General features: G+C 37.2%; 1 protein-coding gene across 9 annotated transcripts in view; it reads right to left on the bottom strand.

Moving 5' to 3' along the window:
- Positions 1 to 10,597: 10,597 nt before the first annotated feature.
- The window catches only part of Sgk3 (serum/glucocorticoid regulated kinase family member 3), a 116,173-nt gene continuing 110,645 nt past the window's right edge, over positions 10,598 to 16,125 (bottom strand). For 6 of the 9 annotated variants that reach the window (XM_071602336.1, XM_071602334.1, XM_071602329.1 and 3 more), the window contains 3 exons: positions 15,523 to 15,629; positions 12,772 to 12,861; positions 10,598 to 11,574 (listed from right to left, as the gene is read on the bottom strand). In XM_071602336.1, coding sequence (XP_071458437.1) covers positions 11,484 to 11,574; positions 12,772 to 12,861; positions 15,523 to 15,629 — 288 coding nt within the window. In that variant the 3' untranslated portion in view covers positions 10,598 to 11,483. Of the gene's footprint in view, positions 11,575 to 12,771; positions 12,862 to 14,698; positions 14,794 to 15,522; positions 15,630 to 16,125 lie in introns of those variants that run through there. The other 3 variants (XM_027932886.2, XM_027932884.2, XM_071602335.1) reach the window with 2 other exon arrangements.

Below are 16,125 nucleotides of genomic sequence, written 5' to 3'. Positions count from 1 at the left end.
TTTCTCCTAATTAATATTTCTTCTCTACTACTTAATGATTAAACTACTAGCTGCCGATAATCATTATAGATGGGTCAAACTCATAGAAAAGATGAGAACACCTAGAGATAAAAGAAAATAAATTTTACTTTTGAAAATCTCTAATAAAAATTTAAAAACTATTAAAATTGAGAGTGAAATAGAACTAGGCAAAATTTCCAGCTCTTAAAAAATTCCTAGATAAAAGGAAACAAAACCTTGTTCTCTTTTGTCAACTTTTAATTTTTTTCAGGGGTGGAGGGGGTAGAATCCTAGGGATTGAACCCAGAGCTTCACGTGTGCTAATCTTTCTTTTAAATATATTTTTAGTTGTCAATGGGCCTTTATTTTATTTATATATGGTGCTAAGGATCAAACCCAGGGCCTCACACGTTTGTCAAGTGCTCTACCACTGAGTCACAACTCCAGCCCCACATGCACTAATCTTGCACCCTACTACTCAACTACACCACCAGCCCCCAAATAACATTTTAATCAACACTCAGGAGATCCTTCACAAGATAACAAACTTAAGATCAAGATCCTCAAATGGAGCTGGGCATGGTAGCACATGCCTGTAATCCCAGCAGCTCGGGAAGCCAAGGCTGGAGGATTTCGAGTTCAAAGCCAGCCTCAGCAACAGCAAGGTGCTAAGCAACTCAGTGAGATCTTGTCTCTAATTAAAATACAAAATAGGGCTAGAGATGTGGCTCAGTGGTCAAGTGTCCCTGAGTTCAATCCCCAGTACCAACCAACAAACAAACAAATAAATAAATGTAGTAAAAGTTGTTTCATAATTCAATCTAAGTAACAAACAGTAGAATGAGTACTACCCTGGGAAATCTTGAGAAATCAGTTCTTGACTGAGCATTTGCTATGATGGAAAATCACCTGATTGGCTCAGTATCTTAAGCTGTAGGAAATCAAGGAATTATATTAGATGATTGGGACTTTCTTCAGTAAAATCTGTGTCATTGTTCAACGTGTAAAACATTAAACCATAGTAATATGTGGAGAGTGGAATATGAAAAATTATTGTAGACAGAAAACAAAACACTAAATGGAAACAATATATGCAATACAGTAATTATAATATGTATTAGGAAAAAGGATTAAGATTGTATCCTGCCTTTGTGAAGTTGCCAGTTTAGAGAAGTCAGAAATAATGATTAATACATTTATTCATTCATTTTCCATTATTGATTTGGCATTTACTTTTTATTGGCTAACCTGACTATCCTAGGCACTAAGGATACAGATATGAGTAAAATGTGGTACCTCTCTTTCAGAAAGAGTGCAATGAGGGAAGAACAATATGGAAACAACTACATGACAACTTAAGTGCTATAATAGAAGTATGAATGTACTAGGGAGTGTAGAAAGAACATCAAGTATATTCACAAAATTTGGGGTCATCCTTGTGTGTGAGTCAACATTTTCTATTGTTTTAGTACATTTTGATTCAAGACAGTGAGAACAAGACAGTCATAGTGAAACAGCTATGAATTCTACTTTAAAGGTGACATTTGGGAGATGAATTGGAGGAGAGGCAAATAGAAGGAAGAGAAAGTTTTCCCCAGATAGAAGTTAACATCCCCAACCTCCATTATGAGTTCTGTACTATTGGATCCACACCCCTGCTAACCTGGAGTTCAGGCTACTTTCAGAGAAAAGTGAGACTATCCTTTTCACTATCACATAGGGGTGAAAATTCAGAGTTTATTTCTTTGTGGCCATAAGTATAATAATCTTAAAGTTTGGTCAGTAATCACATCTTTGCTTTATTAAGACATTAGGTTTCTAAAGTTGAAGGAAGGGAAGCTATTAATAATGAAATAATAAGGAGAAGCCATATCATGAAGATTTTAAAAGTTCAAATGATTATATAAGCAAAAAAAAAAAAAAAGCTTACAGGAAATTCAAGTTTTTTTTTTAAGCTGTAGATAGACACAGCACCTTTTTTTTGTTTTGTTTATTTACTTTTTTTTTTTTAATGTGGTGCTGAGGATTGAACCAAGTGCATCACACATGGTAGGTTGAGCTACAATCCAAGCCCCTCAGATTTTTTTTTTTTAAATCAGTTTCTGCTGCCTAAGTGGAAAATTAGTTGGAAAAGTCAATTATCAGTTTTTAGCTATTGTAATATTCCTAAGAGACAGATCTATGGACCAATCAACAGCCCTAAAAACAAAATGTGAAGGAGATGAATCTAGAATTTTAAAGATTCCATGCTGGATTTGATAGCCAGTCTGTAATATGTAGGGGGAAAAGTGTCAGTGAGTTTTTTAAATAGGGGTGAATGGGTGCAGCTCCTCTAATGAAAATATGAACCCAGGAAGAAACATAGGGAAACAATAAGGAAAAGTTCACTTGTGATACTCTGAATTCTGAGGGGCTCTTGGGCCGCCTAGATATAAGCCAGAGGGACATATATCAGGACCTGGAGTTCTGTACAGTCCAAAGAGCTGGAGCTGAAGTCTCGGTGTCAGGTGTATCCCGGGGGTCCTAGGGAAGGAATGAATGCAATTACAAGTAAAGAGGTTAAGTGGAGGAGAAGACGTGAAAGCCTTAAAAAAAAAAAAAAAAAGCAATGAATACGTGATCAAGGATAAAATTCCAATTCTCTAAGTCCTCTCAAAGTCTAAAAACCCAACTATTGGGTCACGTGAATAGGCACAGATCACAGTTTTCTCTCTTGATCCCCTCAGTACCAAGGGTGAACTGGTGAGAGGTTGGGGGCAGAAAAACACCTCACAAAAACCAAGCAGAAGAAGCGAACCCTGACTCACTCACGGAGGTCCAGAACCCTGCCTACGCACAGCTTTCGAACTGCCCGGCAGCCACAGAACCCTGGGACTTCGCGCCAGCAGAGCGGGTCGAGGGGGCCCGGTGTGCGTGGCTGCTCCCGCGCATGCGTGCACGCTCCACCGACCGTTGGCGGCGCGCGGGGACTGCCGGGACCACCTGCCTCCTGCAACCTGGAGGGAGTCCTGCCCTTTCCCCACAGCATGGATTTCTTTACTTTGCTCCCTCCTTTCAAGGCAAAGAAGAGACGGAGCTACAGTTGGTTTTCTTTGTTATTACAGCCCAAAGATACTGGTGTGTTTTTAAAAAAACTTCAAAATTGTTCAGCTGGAATGCAAGATGGCAGTCAGGTTGGAAACATTTCAGTAGGCTCCTGAGGGACTAACCATGTAGTTACCTGACTGCCTAGATACTTGGGGGTGGGGGGGTGTGCATACCCAAGAAAATCGATACGTGTTCCCACAGAAATGGACACGTCTGAAGGCTATAGTGAATGAGAGTAGTTGGTGGTCTGCAATCTGCAGTGATGGACTCCAACTGAGGTCTTGTTCAAAGGCAGCAGAAATATCAGTGGGCACCATGGAAGACTACTTCAAATGCAAAATTCCAGCCAACTCCTTTGTCCTATCCTTTGTCCCAGAGGCAAGAAAACAGGAAAGTGGGAGTGAACCCAAATGGAAGTTACTGGAAGGATTAAAACCCAGCCAATACTTTCTCAATGCCTGTTTAACACAGATCTTTTCCCATGTGCGCTACCCCAAACCATACAAGCCCCTAAAAGAGCACACAAAAATGGGTTTTTCTGCTCTCTTTCTCACAGAGCAGGAGTTCTCTTCTTGCTTAAGTAAATCCTCCTCTTTTTTAAAGTTGTCAGTGGACCTTTATTTTATTTATATGTGGTGCAGAGAATCGAATCTAGTACTTATAAGGTCCTTGCTTAGCATCTGGATGACCATCTTAAGTGATGGCTGCCATTTTAAGGAAAAAGTTTTGCATTCCGGCCCAAGGGAGTTTCTGAGAAAGGCTCAGCACTCCCTTTCACTAACGCAACCCCTAACCACCTGCCTTAGGACCCTCTGGTCTCTGAGCCTCCCCCAGAAAAGTCCCAGAACTCAGAGCCTATTTTGCCTCTCTCTTCTATAGAGATGACCTTTATTTGTCAGCTCTGACAAATAAACTCTCATGTGTATCTCTGCCTGGTCTCCTTCATTCATTTCTCATTTACCCGTTTCTCCTTCCTTGATTTCCCTTCAGTGCCTCACACATACTAGGCAAGCTGTCTACCACAGACCTACAACCTCAGCCCCCGTTCTATTCACTTTTCCCTTCTGTTATAGTATGTGGATTTTATTTTTCAAATTTGCAAGACAAGTACCCAGAAGGAAATTGGCAAAGTGGAGGCTCCAGTCTCATCTCAAAACTCCGGTTTCAGTATTATTCATAATAGCCCCAAAGTGGATGCCTAAATGTCCATCAACTGATAAATGGGTAAGTGTGGCATAGCCTCATAATGGGATATTATTTGGATATAAAAAGGAATGAAGTACTAATACAAGCTACAACATGGATGAATCTTGAGAATGCTATGCAAATTTAAGACAAAAAGACTACCTATTGTATGAATCCATTTGTATGAAAAGTCCAGAATAAGCAAATTTATATACAGAGAAAATAAATTAGCAGTGGCCTAGAGCTTGCAGGGAGGGATGGAGAATGGTAAAATATACATGACATAAAATTTACCATTTTAACCATTAAGTTTGCAGTTCAGTGGCATTAGGTATGTTTACATTGTTATGCAACCATTACCACCACCTGTCTCCAGATCTCTTCATGTTTCCAAACTGAAAGTCTGGACCCATTAATTGCTTTTTTCCCTCTGCCATCCTGGCATTAATCATTCTATTTCCTTGACTTTGACTACTTCAAGTTACCTCTTAAATTGAATCATACAGTTTTGGCCTTTTGTTATAGGCTTATTTCATTTTGCAAAATGTCTTCATGTTGTAAAATAAGAATTTACTTATTTTAAAAGGCTGAATAATATCCCACTGAATAAAAAAGATTAATTTTGTCTGTTCAGAGTTTCTTTCCTTTTTTGGTGCTGGGATTAAACCCAGGTCTTATGTGCTGTAAGCATGCACTCTACCCGCCAGTTGCATCTGTAGTCACCAGGGTTTCTTTTTAAAGTGGTGGAAATGTTCTAAAATTGTGACAACAGTTACACAATTCTGAATACACTCAAAGTCAGTCAATTATATACTTTGTTTTTTGAGATGGTATCTATATTGCCAGCTGACTTAGAACTTCTGGGCTCAAAAGGTCCTCTTGAGGGGGCTGGGGTCGTGGCACAGTGGTAAAGTGCTTGCTTGGCACATGTGAGGCACTGGGTTCCATCCTCAGCACCACATTAAACATACATACATACATACATAAATGTATTGTGTCCATCTACAACCAAAAAAAAATATTGTGAGAGAGAGAGAGAGAGAGATATGGATGGATCTTCTTGTTTCAGCCTTCTGAGGAGCTGGTACTACAGTCACACCACCATGCTTATATAATTACACAGTTTAAAAGGGTCAACTGTATAATACATTAATTAAATCACAGTAAAACTATTATCAAAACCGCACAGCTGGCTCCTCCACTGTTAATATTACTTGGTACAATTAACCCTTCTCCATTGCATTGGGGGAGAGTGGTACTCAAAGAACAGAGGATTGTATCACTTTCCATGGGAAGCAATTGAGATCATCCTGTTGCTGAAAGATCGGTCCTTGTCCCCAATGTCAATCCAATAACTAGGACACGGTTTTTGAGAAAAAGGTAAAAGAAGGTTTATTGCTTTGCTAGCAAAGGAGAAACACAGGGGACTCCTATCCCAAAGGTTGTGGTTCTGCCCATCAGCAGAAACAGGGGGCTTTTAAAGAGGGATTCAAGGCTACATTCCATGTGTTCTCTGATGGAGTTGTAATTCACTTGTTAATTTGGAAAGAAGTAATTACTGAGATCCTCGGGTACCATCCCCCAAATCTGGATTTCTTCTTTCCTATGGTGCTTGAGTTCTCAAGTATAGATAACTCTGTCTAGAATGAAGAAGAAAAAGGAGCAGGGAGAGAAGAAGAGAAAGAAACATGCCAATTTTAAAAATAAATTGCAGTGGTTGAGTAGCAAGGGCTATATTCAAAGCATAAAGTGGACCTGTGTTAAAATCCCTCTCCATGTATAAAAAAATTATTTTTATGGAGGAATGTAATCTATTTTAGTGGTGAGGTGAAGACAACACTTTTTTTTTTTTTTTTTAAGTAGAAATCAATTAGAAACAGCAGAGTGGCTGTTTATATTGTACTGCAATTCTGCTCCTCCATGGTTATAAGTACCACCTAAGATGGAAATAGATTATTGTCTGATGATGGGCCATTTTTTTTTTTTGGCATTGGGGATTGAGCTCAGGGTAGCTTAACCACTAAGTAACAACTGCAACCCTTTTTATTTTTTAATTCTGAGAGAGGGTATTGCTGAGTTGCTTAGGACCTCACTAAATTGCTGAGACTAGTCCTGAATCTGAGATCCCTGGGCCTCAACCTCCCAAGTTGCTGGAATTTCAGGCATATGCCACCACTGCCAGGCTATAGGCTTTGTATTTTAAAGATGACTCAATGTCCAAGAAGGTATTCATATATTTTTTTTAAGTTTTGACTGATTACTTAGCCATTATAAATCATTCATATGCCAAACTAATAAAGGAGTTTTATATCAAACAATCCACTAGTCTAATAGATTTTATGTACTTAATACATTTAAAATGTTTTAGATAATATCACACTGGATATATATTTAAAAATTTTTGCAAAGAACAGAATTTCCTTTTTAAGGATGAGTAGTATTCCTTATGTGGTACACATATCACATTTTCTTTATGAATTTATCTGTTGCACTTACATTGATCACCTAACTTGGTTCTCATGAGTAGTAGCTACAATGAACATGAAAGTGTTGATATCTCTTCGGATTTAAAATGGGGGGGGGTTAATTCTTTTTTAGTGCAAGTGCATGGCAATGAAGACTATAATGACTATTACTCATACAGTGTGTTGCCTCTGCTTCTCAGCATAGAAGATGTAGCTGTTTTATCCACTATTGCTTCACACCACCAGTGTGAATGAAACTCTGAAAGGAAAATAACATTTTAACTTTCTTTCAAAAATAAAGGTCCATCAATAACTAATAAAAATTTTTACAAATTGTACCTGCTAGACTTTTTCCTTTGTACTTATTGGAATAATTGTCTCTATTTAAAAAATAAAGTAGATAAATGTTGGTGTTCACCATCAATATATCATTAATAAAGTAAGCTTTTTTTTTTTTTTTTTGCAGTGCTGGGGACTGAACCCAAGGCCTCAGGCATGCTAGGCAAGTGCTCTACCACTGAACTACACCAGCACACTTAAGCTTGTAACTTTTGCATTATGATTTACTATCATTGAGTCATTAGAGGAAAAAAATTAACAAGAGAAATGCCATATTAACTATTCAGAAAGACTGAAAAAAAAATTCAATGGAGATAAAATTTTAGCATTTGAGTAGGTTGATTTTTCTGCATATATGCCTTCTGGAGTCCATGTGTTGACCATTAAAAAATAAGAACATTTAAATATTGACAACTCACTGTAGACTTTGCAAAAATTTAACTAGAATTGAAGTGGAAACCTCTGCTCCCTAATAAAGTAAGTTGCTTAAAATATTTTAGGGGGAAGAAAAGATGAACCCATGAAATACACTTCTGCAAAAAAAAAAAAAAATTACAACAGAAATTTACAAGTTATATTTGAGTGCAGGATTTGTAAAACCACCCAATGTCCTGGTTCTTCCAGTAAGCAGGATTTGAAGTGTGATATGACTATTTTAACTTATTCCCTTAACATTCATATGGTAACCCATTTTTCCTGTGCAATATGTAAAAATAAATTACTTTTCATTTGTAGGACCCTTTGCTACTTTATTTCTATGAAACACTCAATAACTCTATTGGCTTTTTGTATAGTATTGCTTTAAATTATTCTCCATTGTCTCAATTTTGGGTAAGTTATTTTAAAAATTAATTTTAAAAGCTAAATACTTTTTCTGATTTCATTATCTCTGTAAAAATGGGTGTAATATAAATAATGAATTGAGAAATATTTTTGTGTAGGGGTCTTTTTAGCTGAGGAAAATATTTACAAGATCACAAATGGATGCTTACCCAGTATTTGCAAAACACCAAAAATGCTACATAAATTAGATAGGCCTACAACTGTAATGTTATCAGGGGAAGTTAAGAATTTGACTCAGTATTAGTTGAGTAAAAAAGAAAAGGCTGAGCATGGTGGCACATGCCTATAATCCTAGTGACTCAGGAGTCTTGAGGCAGATGTGCCAAGTTTGAGGTCTGTCTCAGCAACTCTGCCACACCCTCAACTTTCTCAAAATGAAATATAAAAAGGACTGGGGATATAGCTCAGTGGTAAAAATGGCCCTGGGGCTGGGTGAGGTGGTGCACATCTATAATCTCAGTGGCTCTGGAGGTTGAGGTTGCAAGTTCAAAGCCAGACTCAAAAGCAAGGCACTAAGCAGCTCAGTAAGACCTTCTCTAAATAAAATGCAAAATAGGGCTGGGGATGTGGCTCAGTGGTTGAGTGCCCCTGAGTTCAATCCCTGATACCCAACCCTGCAAAATAAAAGTGCCCCTGGGTTCAATCCTCAATCCAAACAACAAAAAAGTGGTAGAAAACTGCAATATTTTTATGTGTATGTTTTTTTAAAAAACTTATTTTTTAGTTGTGAATGGACCTTTTTATTTTTATGTGGTGCTGTGGATCGAACCCAGCGCCTCACACATGCTAGGCATGCGCTCTACCACTGTGCTACAACCCCAGCCCTATATATATATGATTTTAATAAAGCTACATAGTATTCTCCATCCTGACCGTTAATCTCCTTTACACACAAAACTTGGCATATCATTCAAAGTACTCAAACCACTTGAAACTCATTTATGTACACTTGATGTTTTTCATATTTATATGCTCTGAATGTTTGTGTCCCCACAAAATTCATGTTATTATCAAATCCCCAATGTGATAGCATTCAGAGATGAAGCTTTGGGGAGGTGAGTGGAATTAGTGCCCTTAAGAGAACCCAGAGAGCTAGTTGATCCCTTCCCCTCTACAAGGAAATAGTGAAAAAGCTCCATGTATTAAGGAATGGGCCCCCACTAGACAATAAACCTTTACTTGGGAATGGAATAATCTGTAAAAACCAGTAAAAGAAAAATCTGTGAAGGCAAGAGGCAGAAAATTCCACTGCAAAAACAAAACTAACTTCCAAATTACATGAATGAGCAATAAAAAGTTTTCATTTAGATCTTTGAGTTTAGTAATTACCGTGAAATAAACTATTCAAAAGGCATGTATTTTACTAAGAGACTTATGCTGTCAGAGAAAAAGATAAACTTGGAAAATCTATTAATCTGCCCAAATATTTTGTTAAAATTTATTTTCCCTTTCCACATATTTGTAAAGACTATTGTAACCATTACCAATTTTAATTTCAAATAATGACAGGCATTAACCTTTTTGCTAATTTTATTTTACTATGTCAATTTGTATTTCTCCTGATCTGAGAAACATCAAAATTCTATTTTAAATTTGTTCCTAAAAATATACAATACTGCACTTTAAATTTTGGCAGTTTAATTAAAGATCACCTGAATTTTAAAACCCACATAGGAAACTACAGTTTTCGTTTTGGTTTGTCACAAAGAGCTTTGTGTAAAAGCAGAACTCACAGTAGTGCCAAACAAACCAAATATTTACAGTGTAGATATTAAAATTTAACCTCTAAAGGAAAGTTCAGTGTATTGAATGTAATTATTATTAACTGAACAAAAGCATATCCCTCTTCCCTGTTCTGTTGAATTATGAGCCAAAGGGTATTGGTGAGAAATGCTTTTGTGATTTCTTTCTGAAGAGAATACATGGAAGGGAAATTTGTTCTTAGAGACATCTAAATTGGGTCACTAACCTCTCACAATACTGCTTCCTACAGGACTTGAAAATCCACCACTCTCAGAACCAGAATTCCAAGTTAAGCATTCTTTTTTTTTTTTCTATAGCCATTCTCTTTTACCATTACAAATGCACAAATTACTAGTATGTTATGATTTTAAAGTCAGTTTCATTTTTTGCAGAGGAGTACGGGGGATTGAACTCGGAGACACTCAATCACTGAGCCACATCCCCAGCTCTATTTATTTAGAGACAGTGTCTAACTGAGTTGCTCAGTGCCTTGCTTTTGCTCAGGCTGGCTTTGAATTCGTGATCCTCCTGCCTCGGTCACCCAAGCCACCAGGATTACAGGCATGTGCCACCATGCCAAGCTCCTTACTTTTTATAAGATACATACAGAAATTGAAGAATTTGGGGTGTAGCTCAGTGGTACAGCAGTGTTTAGGAGGCACAAGGCCCTGGGTTTGATCCCCAGAACCACTAAAGAAAATTTTAAAAAAGATATTTAGTATGCACCTGCCTAAACTATTTTTAACTTTTGTTACAGTGTAATAAAACTATATACATTTACATTTCCCAATCAGGTAAATATTCTATAGAGCTACATATTTCTTTTTATGTAACCAACTAGGAAGATAGTTTGAAATAGCTATTTGTAAAAGCAAAAATACCACTTTTAGATTTAAACTTACTTAACAGCATATTAAACATTCAAAAGACCCAAAGGAACATAAATAGAATATATTTGTAATATAAATACATGACATACGGTTGCTTTTTGGCACCACCTAAAAATAAATTCTGGCAGTACTTTATTACCCTCCAAATCTTTGGGAATCCTTAAAATTTTAAACCATTTTTAATTTCCCTGTAGAGAAAAAATAATTCACAAATTTGAACCGGTATTTCAAAAGCAAATGATTTCATTTTTTACTACTTTGTTACTTATTTTATTATCAGCAAAATGAACAGTTATTAACAGTGTTAACTAGCAGCCAATATGTTAATTATGCTTTTACATTTTTACCCTACCAGGACCCGATTATTTCAAACAGTGATTTATCGTGGAAAGATACGGTTTCTTCTTAAACAACCATGTACCAATTGCATAGTTCTGATTTGATAACAAAAGTCGTAGTAGAATTACAAAGGTATTAATATAAGTTAACTGAACTGAAATAGACTGCTACAAAACAGTCTATCTTGGGTGTTAGTGTAAACTTAAGAGGGAAAAAGAACAGTCAATAGCAAAAAAGTTTTCTTCAAAAATAGGTTAATGCTAAGAATAACAGTTTTTAAATTTTCTGTTTAAAAATAAGCTTAATAAACAAGAATACAAATTTAATCCAAAACAGCTCTTTGAAACGCCCTATTTTCTTGCATACAGCAGAAAATACATTTTTCATAGTTTTTAACATTACATGTAAAAATGAGGCACTGTTATACATATTTGAATATATTCACAAAAATAGGAGTCTCAGTCCCATCCGCAGTCTTATATTTGCATGATAGTTTCTGAATAGCAAATTGTTCACAAAAATAAGTCTTCTGAAGGAGGTGCATATGAAAAACCAACAAATGCATCATCAGCCTCCAGTACACTGGCATTCACTATAGAATAGTCAGAAGATACACACACAGAATATGGAACAGTTTCCTCTGTAAATACTGTATCAAAGTTCCTGATATCATCTGGTCCAGCCTAAAACATCAAAAGAACGATATTAGTCACCTTGGCTTTTCTTTCATTCACCCTTCATAAAATGTTTTTATGATTTTATTTTTTTCCTAATAAGTTTAGATGTTTTCCTACTTCAAATTTCTACTTTTTCTTTTTGTACTTTTATTGAGGTAAGGCTATCTGCACTAACAGTTAAGGTTCTTGTTGTTGGGTGGGGAGGGGAAAGAGAAAGTTGAGAAAGGCTCACATAATAGAGGCCCCCTTACCTCTGCTAATGTGAATCTGAGACCCTATAACTGATCCCCCTTCTCTCTACCTACCACCAGCCCTATATTCAGAAACAAAGCTCAGGTGGGTTTTCAGGATAGCATTCTGCATTTGAGCTTCCAGGAATGCCTGTCCATCTACTTTCTCATCTCTGGATAAATAGAGCCTTCTGATGGAGGAAAGAAGGGGCTGCAAGTAAAACTGTGAAAGGTCACTCTTGTGCTACAGAGGTCATGAAGCCTTTGATAGGGCTTTCTTAGCTGTGGACACCCAAGTGGACCAGGTTCATGGGGAATGGAGTACAGCCACTGCTTAGGTTCACAGGCAGTAGTTTTATTCTTCCTTTATGAGTCTGATGCAAGCTAATGGACTTTGAATATATTTACAGATAAAAACTGGGATACAAATCCAGGTGATTTAATTTTTTTTCTGCTTTACTGGAAGGGAATCACTGAAATGTCCAAGTCATTAAGTTTATAATCTCAGAAGAGATTATAAACTAAAAATATTAATTAGCCTGGTATGTCTACAAATTGAGCTGAGACCAGGGAAACCTGGAATGCTTGATCCTTCCATATAAGAAAGTGTTACTTAAAAATGTTTATTGATTTAGTAAGTATAAAAATGATACGTAACAAGTTACTTTAATTTGCTTTTTTTCTTTTAACTTACTGAATTCATTTCTTTCTCACTCATGCTCCAAAAACAAAACAAAACAAAACAAAAACACTTCACAACTGTGCTGGAAGATATTTTCATTAACCTAATGTAACTAACAAACTTATGAAAGTTATTAGTTGCAGTAAATAACCCTGTGTGACATATTTCACAAATATTTAAATACTGACATTATTTCATTCAGGTTAGATTTTGAGATCTATTTCCAAAATTATAATAACTACAGTTCTATGTTTCCCTACTTTAGAAAAAAAGATTTGGGTATATACTCACCACATTAGGATTAAATGGTGGTGGAATTTTCTTTTGTACAAGGTCAGTCCAGCTAAGTGATTCAAAAAAAGGATGATTCTGAATTTCAAGCTAGAATATTAAGAAAAAAGAATTTTTACTAATGATGAAGAATATATTAAGTACTCACTGAAGAATTTTATGAGGCCAAATCATTATTATTTTGCTCCCCAATAATTTTTTTAGGCAAATGTTTATGTCATTCATGTGGCAAAATGGTGGTAGACATTGTGAAAGACAGTTACTTTAAATGACCTACTTAAACTTATGTCCCTTCACAACAGTTTTCTCACAGGTAAAACTGGGTTAATATTTCTGATCTAAATACTTCACAGGTTGTTTTAAAGATGAACACAAAAATATAGAAATAAAAGTGCTATGAAAATAAGAAGGCACCAAAGAATTACTACCTGAACAGAGGATATAAATAAGTTGAGCCAATAATTCTATACAGTGGAGTGGAAGTAAAGTTAAAGTGATGAACTCTACTACCAAAAAAAAAAGTACTCTGGGTTGGTACTATCAAAAGTTGGCACAGTACTGATTCTAGATTTTTTCTCTCCCCTGCAAGGTGCCATGGGAGTGTATAAACTAGGATCCAATGTGGTTTGGTGCGTTAAAAAAGATTTCTTAAAGTGATGTCTGACCAGTGATCTTAAAGATAAATATGACAAAATAAAAGAACAATGTTCCAGGCAGAATAGGAAGGTTCTATGGTGAAAAGAGTTTAGTTTGGTCAAGAAAATGAGACTCAGTTGGGCTGGGGACGTGGCTCAAGCGGTAGCGCGCTCGCCTGGCATGCGTGCGGCCCGGGTTCGATCCTCAGCACCACATACAAACGATGCAGTGTCCGCCAAAAACTGAAAAATAAATATTAAAATTCTCTCTCTTCTCTCTCTTTAAAAAAAAGAAAATGAGACTCAGTATCACAGGGACAGAAGGGACTGTCACATCAGGTGAAGCTCAAGAGCTGAACGGTCCATGCTGAGTCTATGTTAAGAATTTCAGATTATTCCAGGGTTATGGGAATCCATCAAGGAGTATTAGGTACAGGGATATCTACTATTGTTGCTGTTGTTGTTTGGCTGGTTTTCCCTGGCTATTAAGGGGAAATGAATTGGAGAGTCAAATCATAAAGAAGTGTCTGGTTATTGGAAAGATTTAGGTGGCAAATGCAATAGAACCTGTTATTAAATATGAAATTTATGAAGAGAGAAAAGTCAAGAAGGCCTTTCAGATTTCTTAACAGAATAACCAGATGGACAATGATATCATTTAATATGAAAGAAGAGAACAAGAGGATGGGAGCAGGATTTCAATTTTCATATACACATACATATAGGTAGGTAGGTAGATTATTTTTGGTAGTACTAGGGATTGAATTCAGGGCCTTTCCCACACTGAGTAAGAGTTCTATCATGATCTGCTTCCCCAGTGCTAGGATTTCAATTTTGAACATGCTGTCACTGAGGTATTCTAAGGAAACCCAGGTGTGGGAGAAGTGGGCAGATACTATAGTTTAGAATTTAAAAGAGGTCTCAAGATATAAATGTAAGAGATAAAGTCATACAGATAGCTAAAGCCACAGGACCAAAATAAAATGGTCCAGAAAAAGAGCACAGAAGAAAAAGAGGGTTTAGGATAACCACAAGGCAATGCCACAACTAGTAGGCTGAAGAAGAGGGAATCACACAGAAGAGTATGGCAGAGGGCCCAGAATGAGATGAGTGTGTTCTAGAAGGAGCCCAGGGAACTGGGGAATGTTAAGCAAGCTAAGGAATAGACATATCCTATTCTGGTAGCTATTTTCTGGTAGGCTAAGAAATATGAAAAGACAGGAAATGGGAGCCTAAATATAGAAAACTTTCAACAAGTCTGGCAATGAAGGGAAGAAGATGAATAGTAGTACCTCATACAACAGTAGGGTTGAAGGTTTTTTCCTTCTAAAAAGCAGACTCAGTTGGGCGTAGTGGCACACGCCAGTAATCCCAGCAGCTCGGGAAGCTGAGGCAGGAGGATCACGAGTTCAAAACTGGCCTCAGCAAAAGGAAGGAGTTAAGTAACTCAGTGAGGCCCTGTCTCTAAATAAAATATAAAATAGGGTTGGGGATGTGGCTCAGTGGTTGAGTGCTCCTGAGTTCAATCCCTGGTACCAAAAAAAAAAGCAGATTTGATAATATTTCATTATCAATAGGAAAGAAACAGAACAAGAGGGATGTTATGGTTTGGATATGAGATGTCTCCCAAAAGCTCATGTATGACAATGCAAGAATATTCAGAGGTGAAATGATTTGGGTTATGAGAGCCTTAACCAAATTAGCAAATTAATCATGTGACAGGGATAACTGAGAGATAACTGCAGGCAGAGAGGGTGTGGCTAGAGGAGGTAGATCACTGGGGGTATGCCTTTGGGATATACTGGTGAGTTGAGCTTCATCTTGCTCTCTGCTTCCTGATTATAATGTGAGCAGCTTCCCTCTGCCATACTGTTCTGCCATGTTTTTTCTCACTTTGAGCCCCAAGGAACAGAGCTAGCTGTTGATGGACTGAGACCTCTGAAACCATGAGCCCCCTCAAATAAATTTTTTCTCCTTTAAAATTGTTCTTGTCAGGTCCTTTGGTCATAGCAATGAAAAAGCTGACTAAAACAAGGGAGGAGCTTCTTGTACAGAAAAAGACATGCACAGGGTTCCTAGCTAGGGGACACAATCCAGTATACAGATGGAAATGGACCTTTTCCACCATAACAGGGAGAAGGAATGGCAGGTAAAGGTGCATGTAAGGTCTGCAAGTTTGACAGCAGGAAGCTGAATTAGTTCCACTCTGATGGCTCTTTTCCCCTATAAAACACAAAACAAGATCATCTGCTATAAGAGATAAGTTGGGGGAACTATTCAGAATATTTCAAAAAGCCTGAAGAAACACATTTATTTTTCTTTTTGTGGTACTAGGGACCAAACCCAGAAACTTGCAGATGTGCACACTCTTCTACTCAGCTACATGCCCAACCCACATTTACCCACCACACTGGTCAAGGTACTGGGGATTAAACTCAGTGGTGCTCTACCACTGAGCTACATTCCCAGCCCTTTTCATTTTGAGACAGGTTCTCCCTAAGTTGCTGAAGCTGGCTTCAAACTTGCGATCTTTGCGCCTTAGCCTGTCAGATTCCAGGTGTGCACCACTGTGCCCAGCTGTAACATTTTTTTAAAAAGAAGGAAAGGGAGGGGCTGAGGTTGTGGCTCAGTGGCAGAGTGCTTGCCTCACACATGTGAGGCACTGGGTTCCATCCTCAGCACCACATAAAAATAAATAAACAAAATAAAATTATTGTGT

The sequence above is a fragment of the Marmota flaviventris genome, chromosome 15 (genome assembly GCF_047511675.1).
Source record: "Marmota flaviventris isolate mMarFla1 chromosome 15, mMarFla1.hap1, whole genome shotgun sequence".
In the NCBI taxonomy this organism is placed as follows: domain Eukaryota; kingdom Metazoa; phylum Chordata; class Mammalia; order Rodentia; family Sciuridae; genus Marmota; species Marmota flaviventris.
This window is presented reverse-complemented; position numbering and strand designations above follow the sequence as displayed.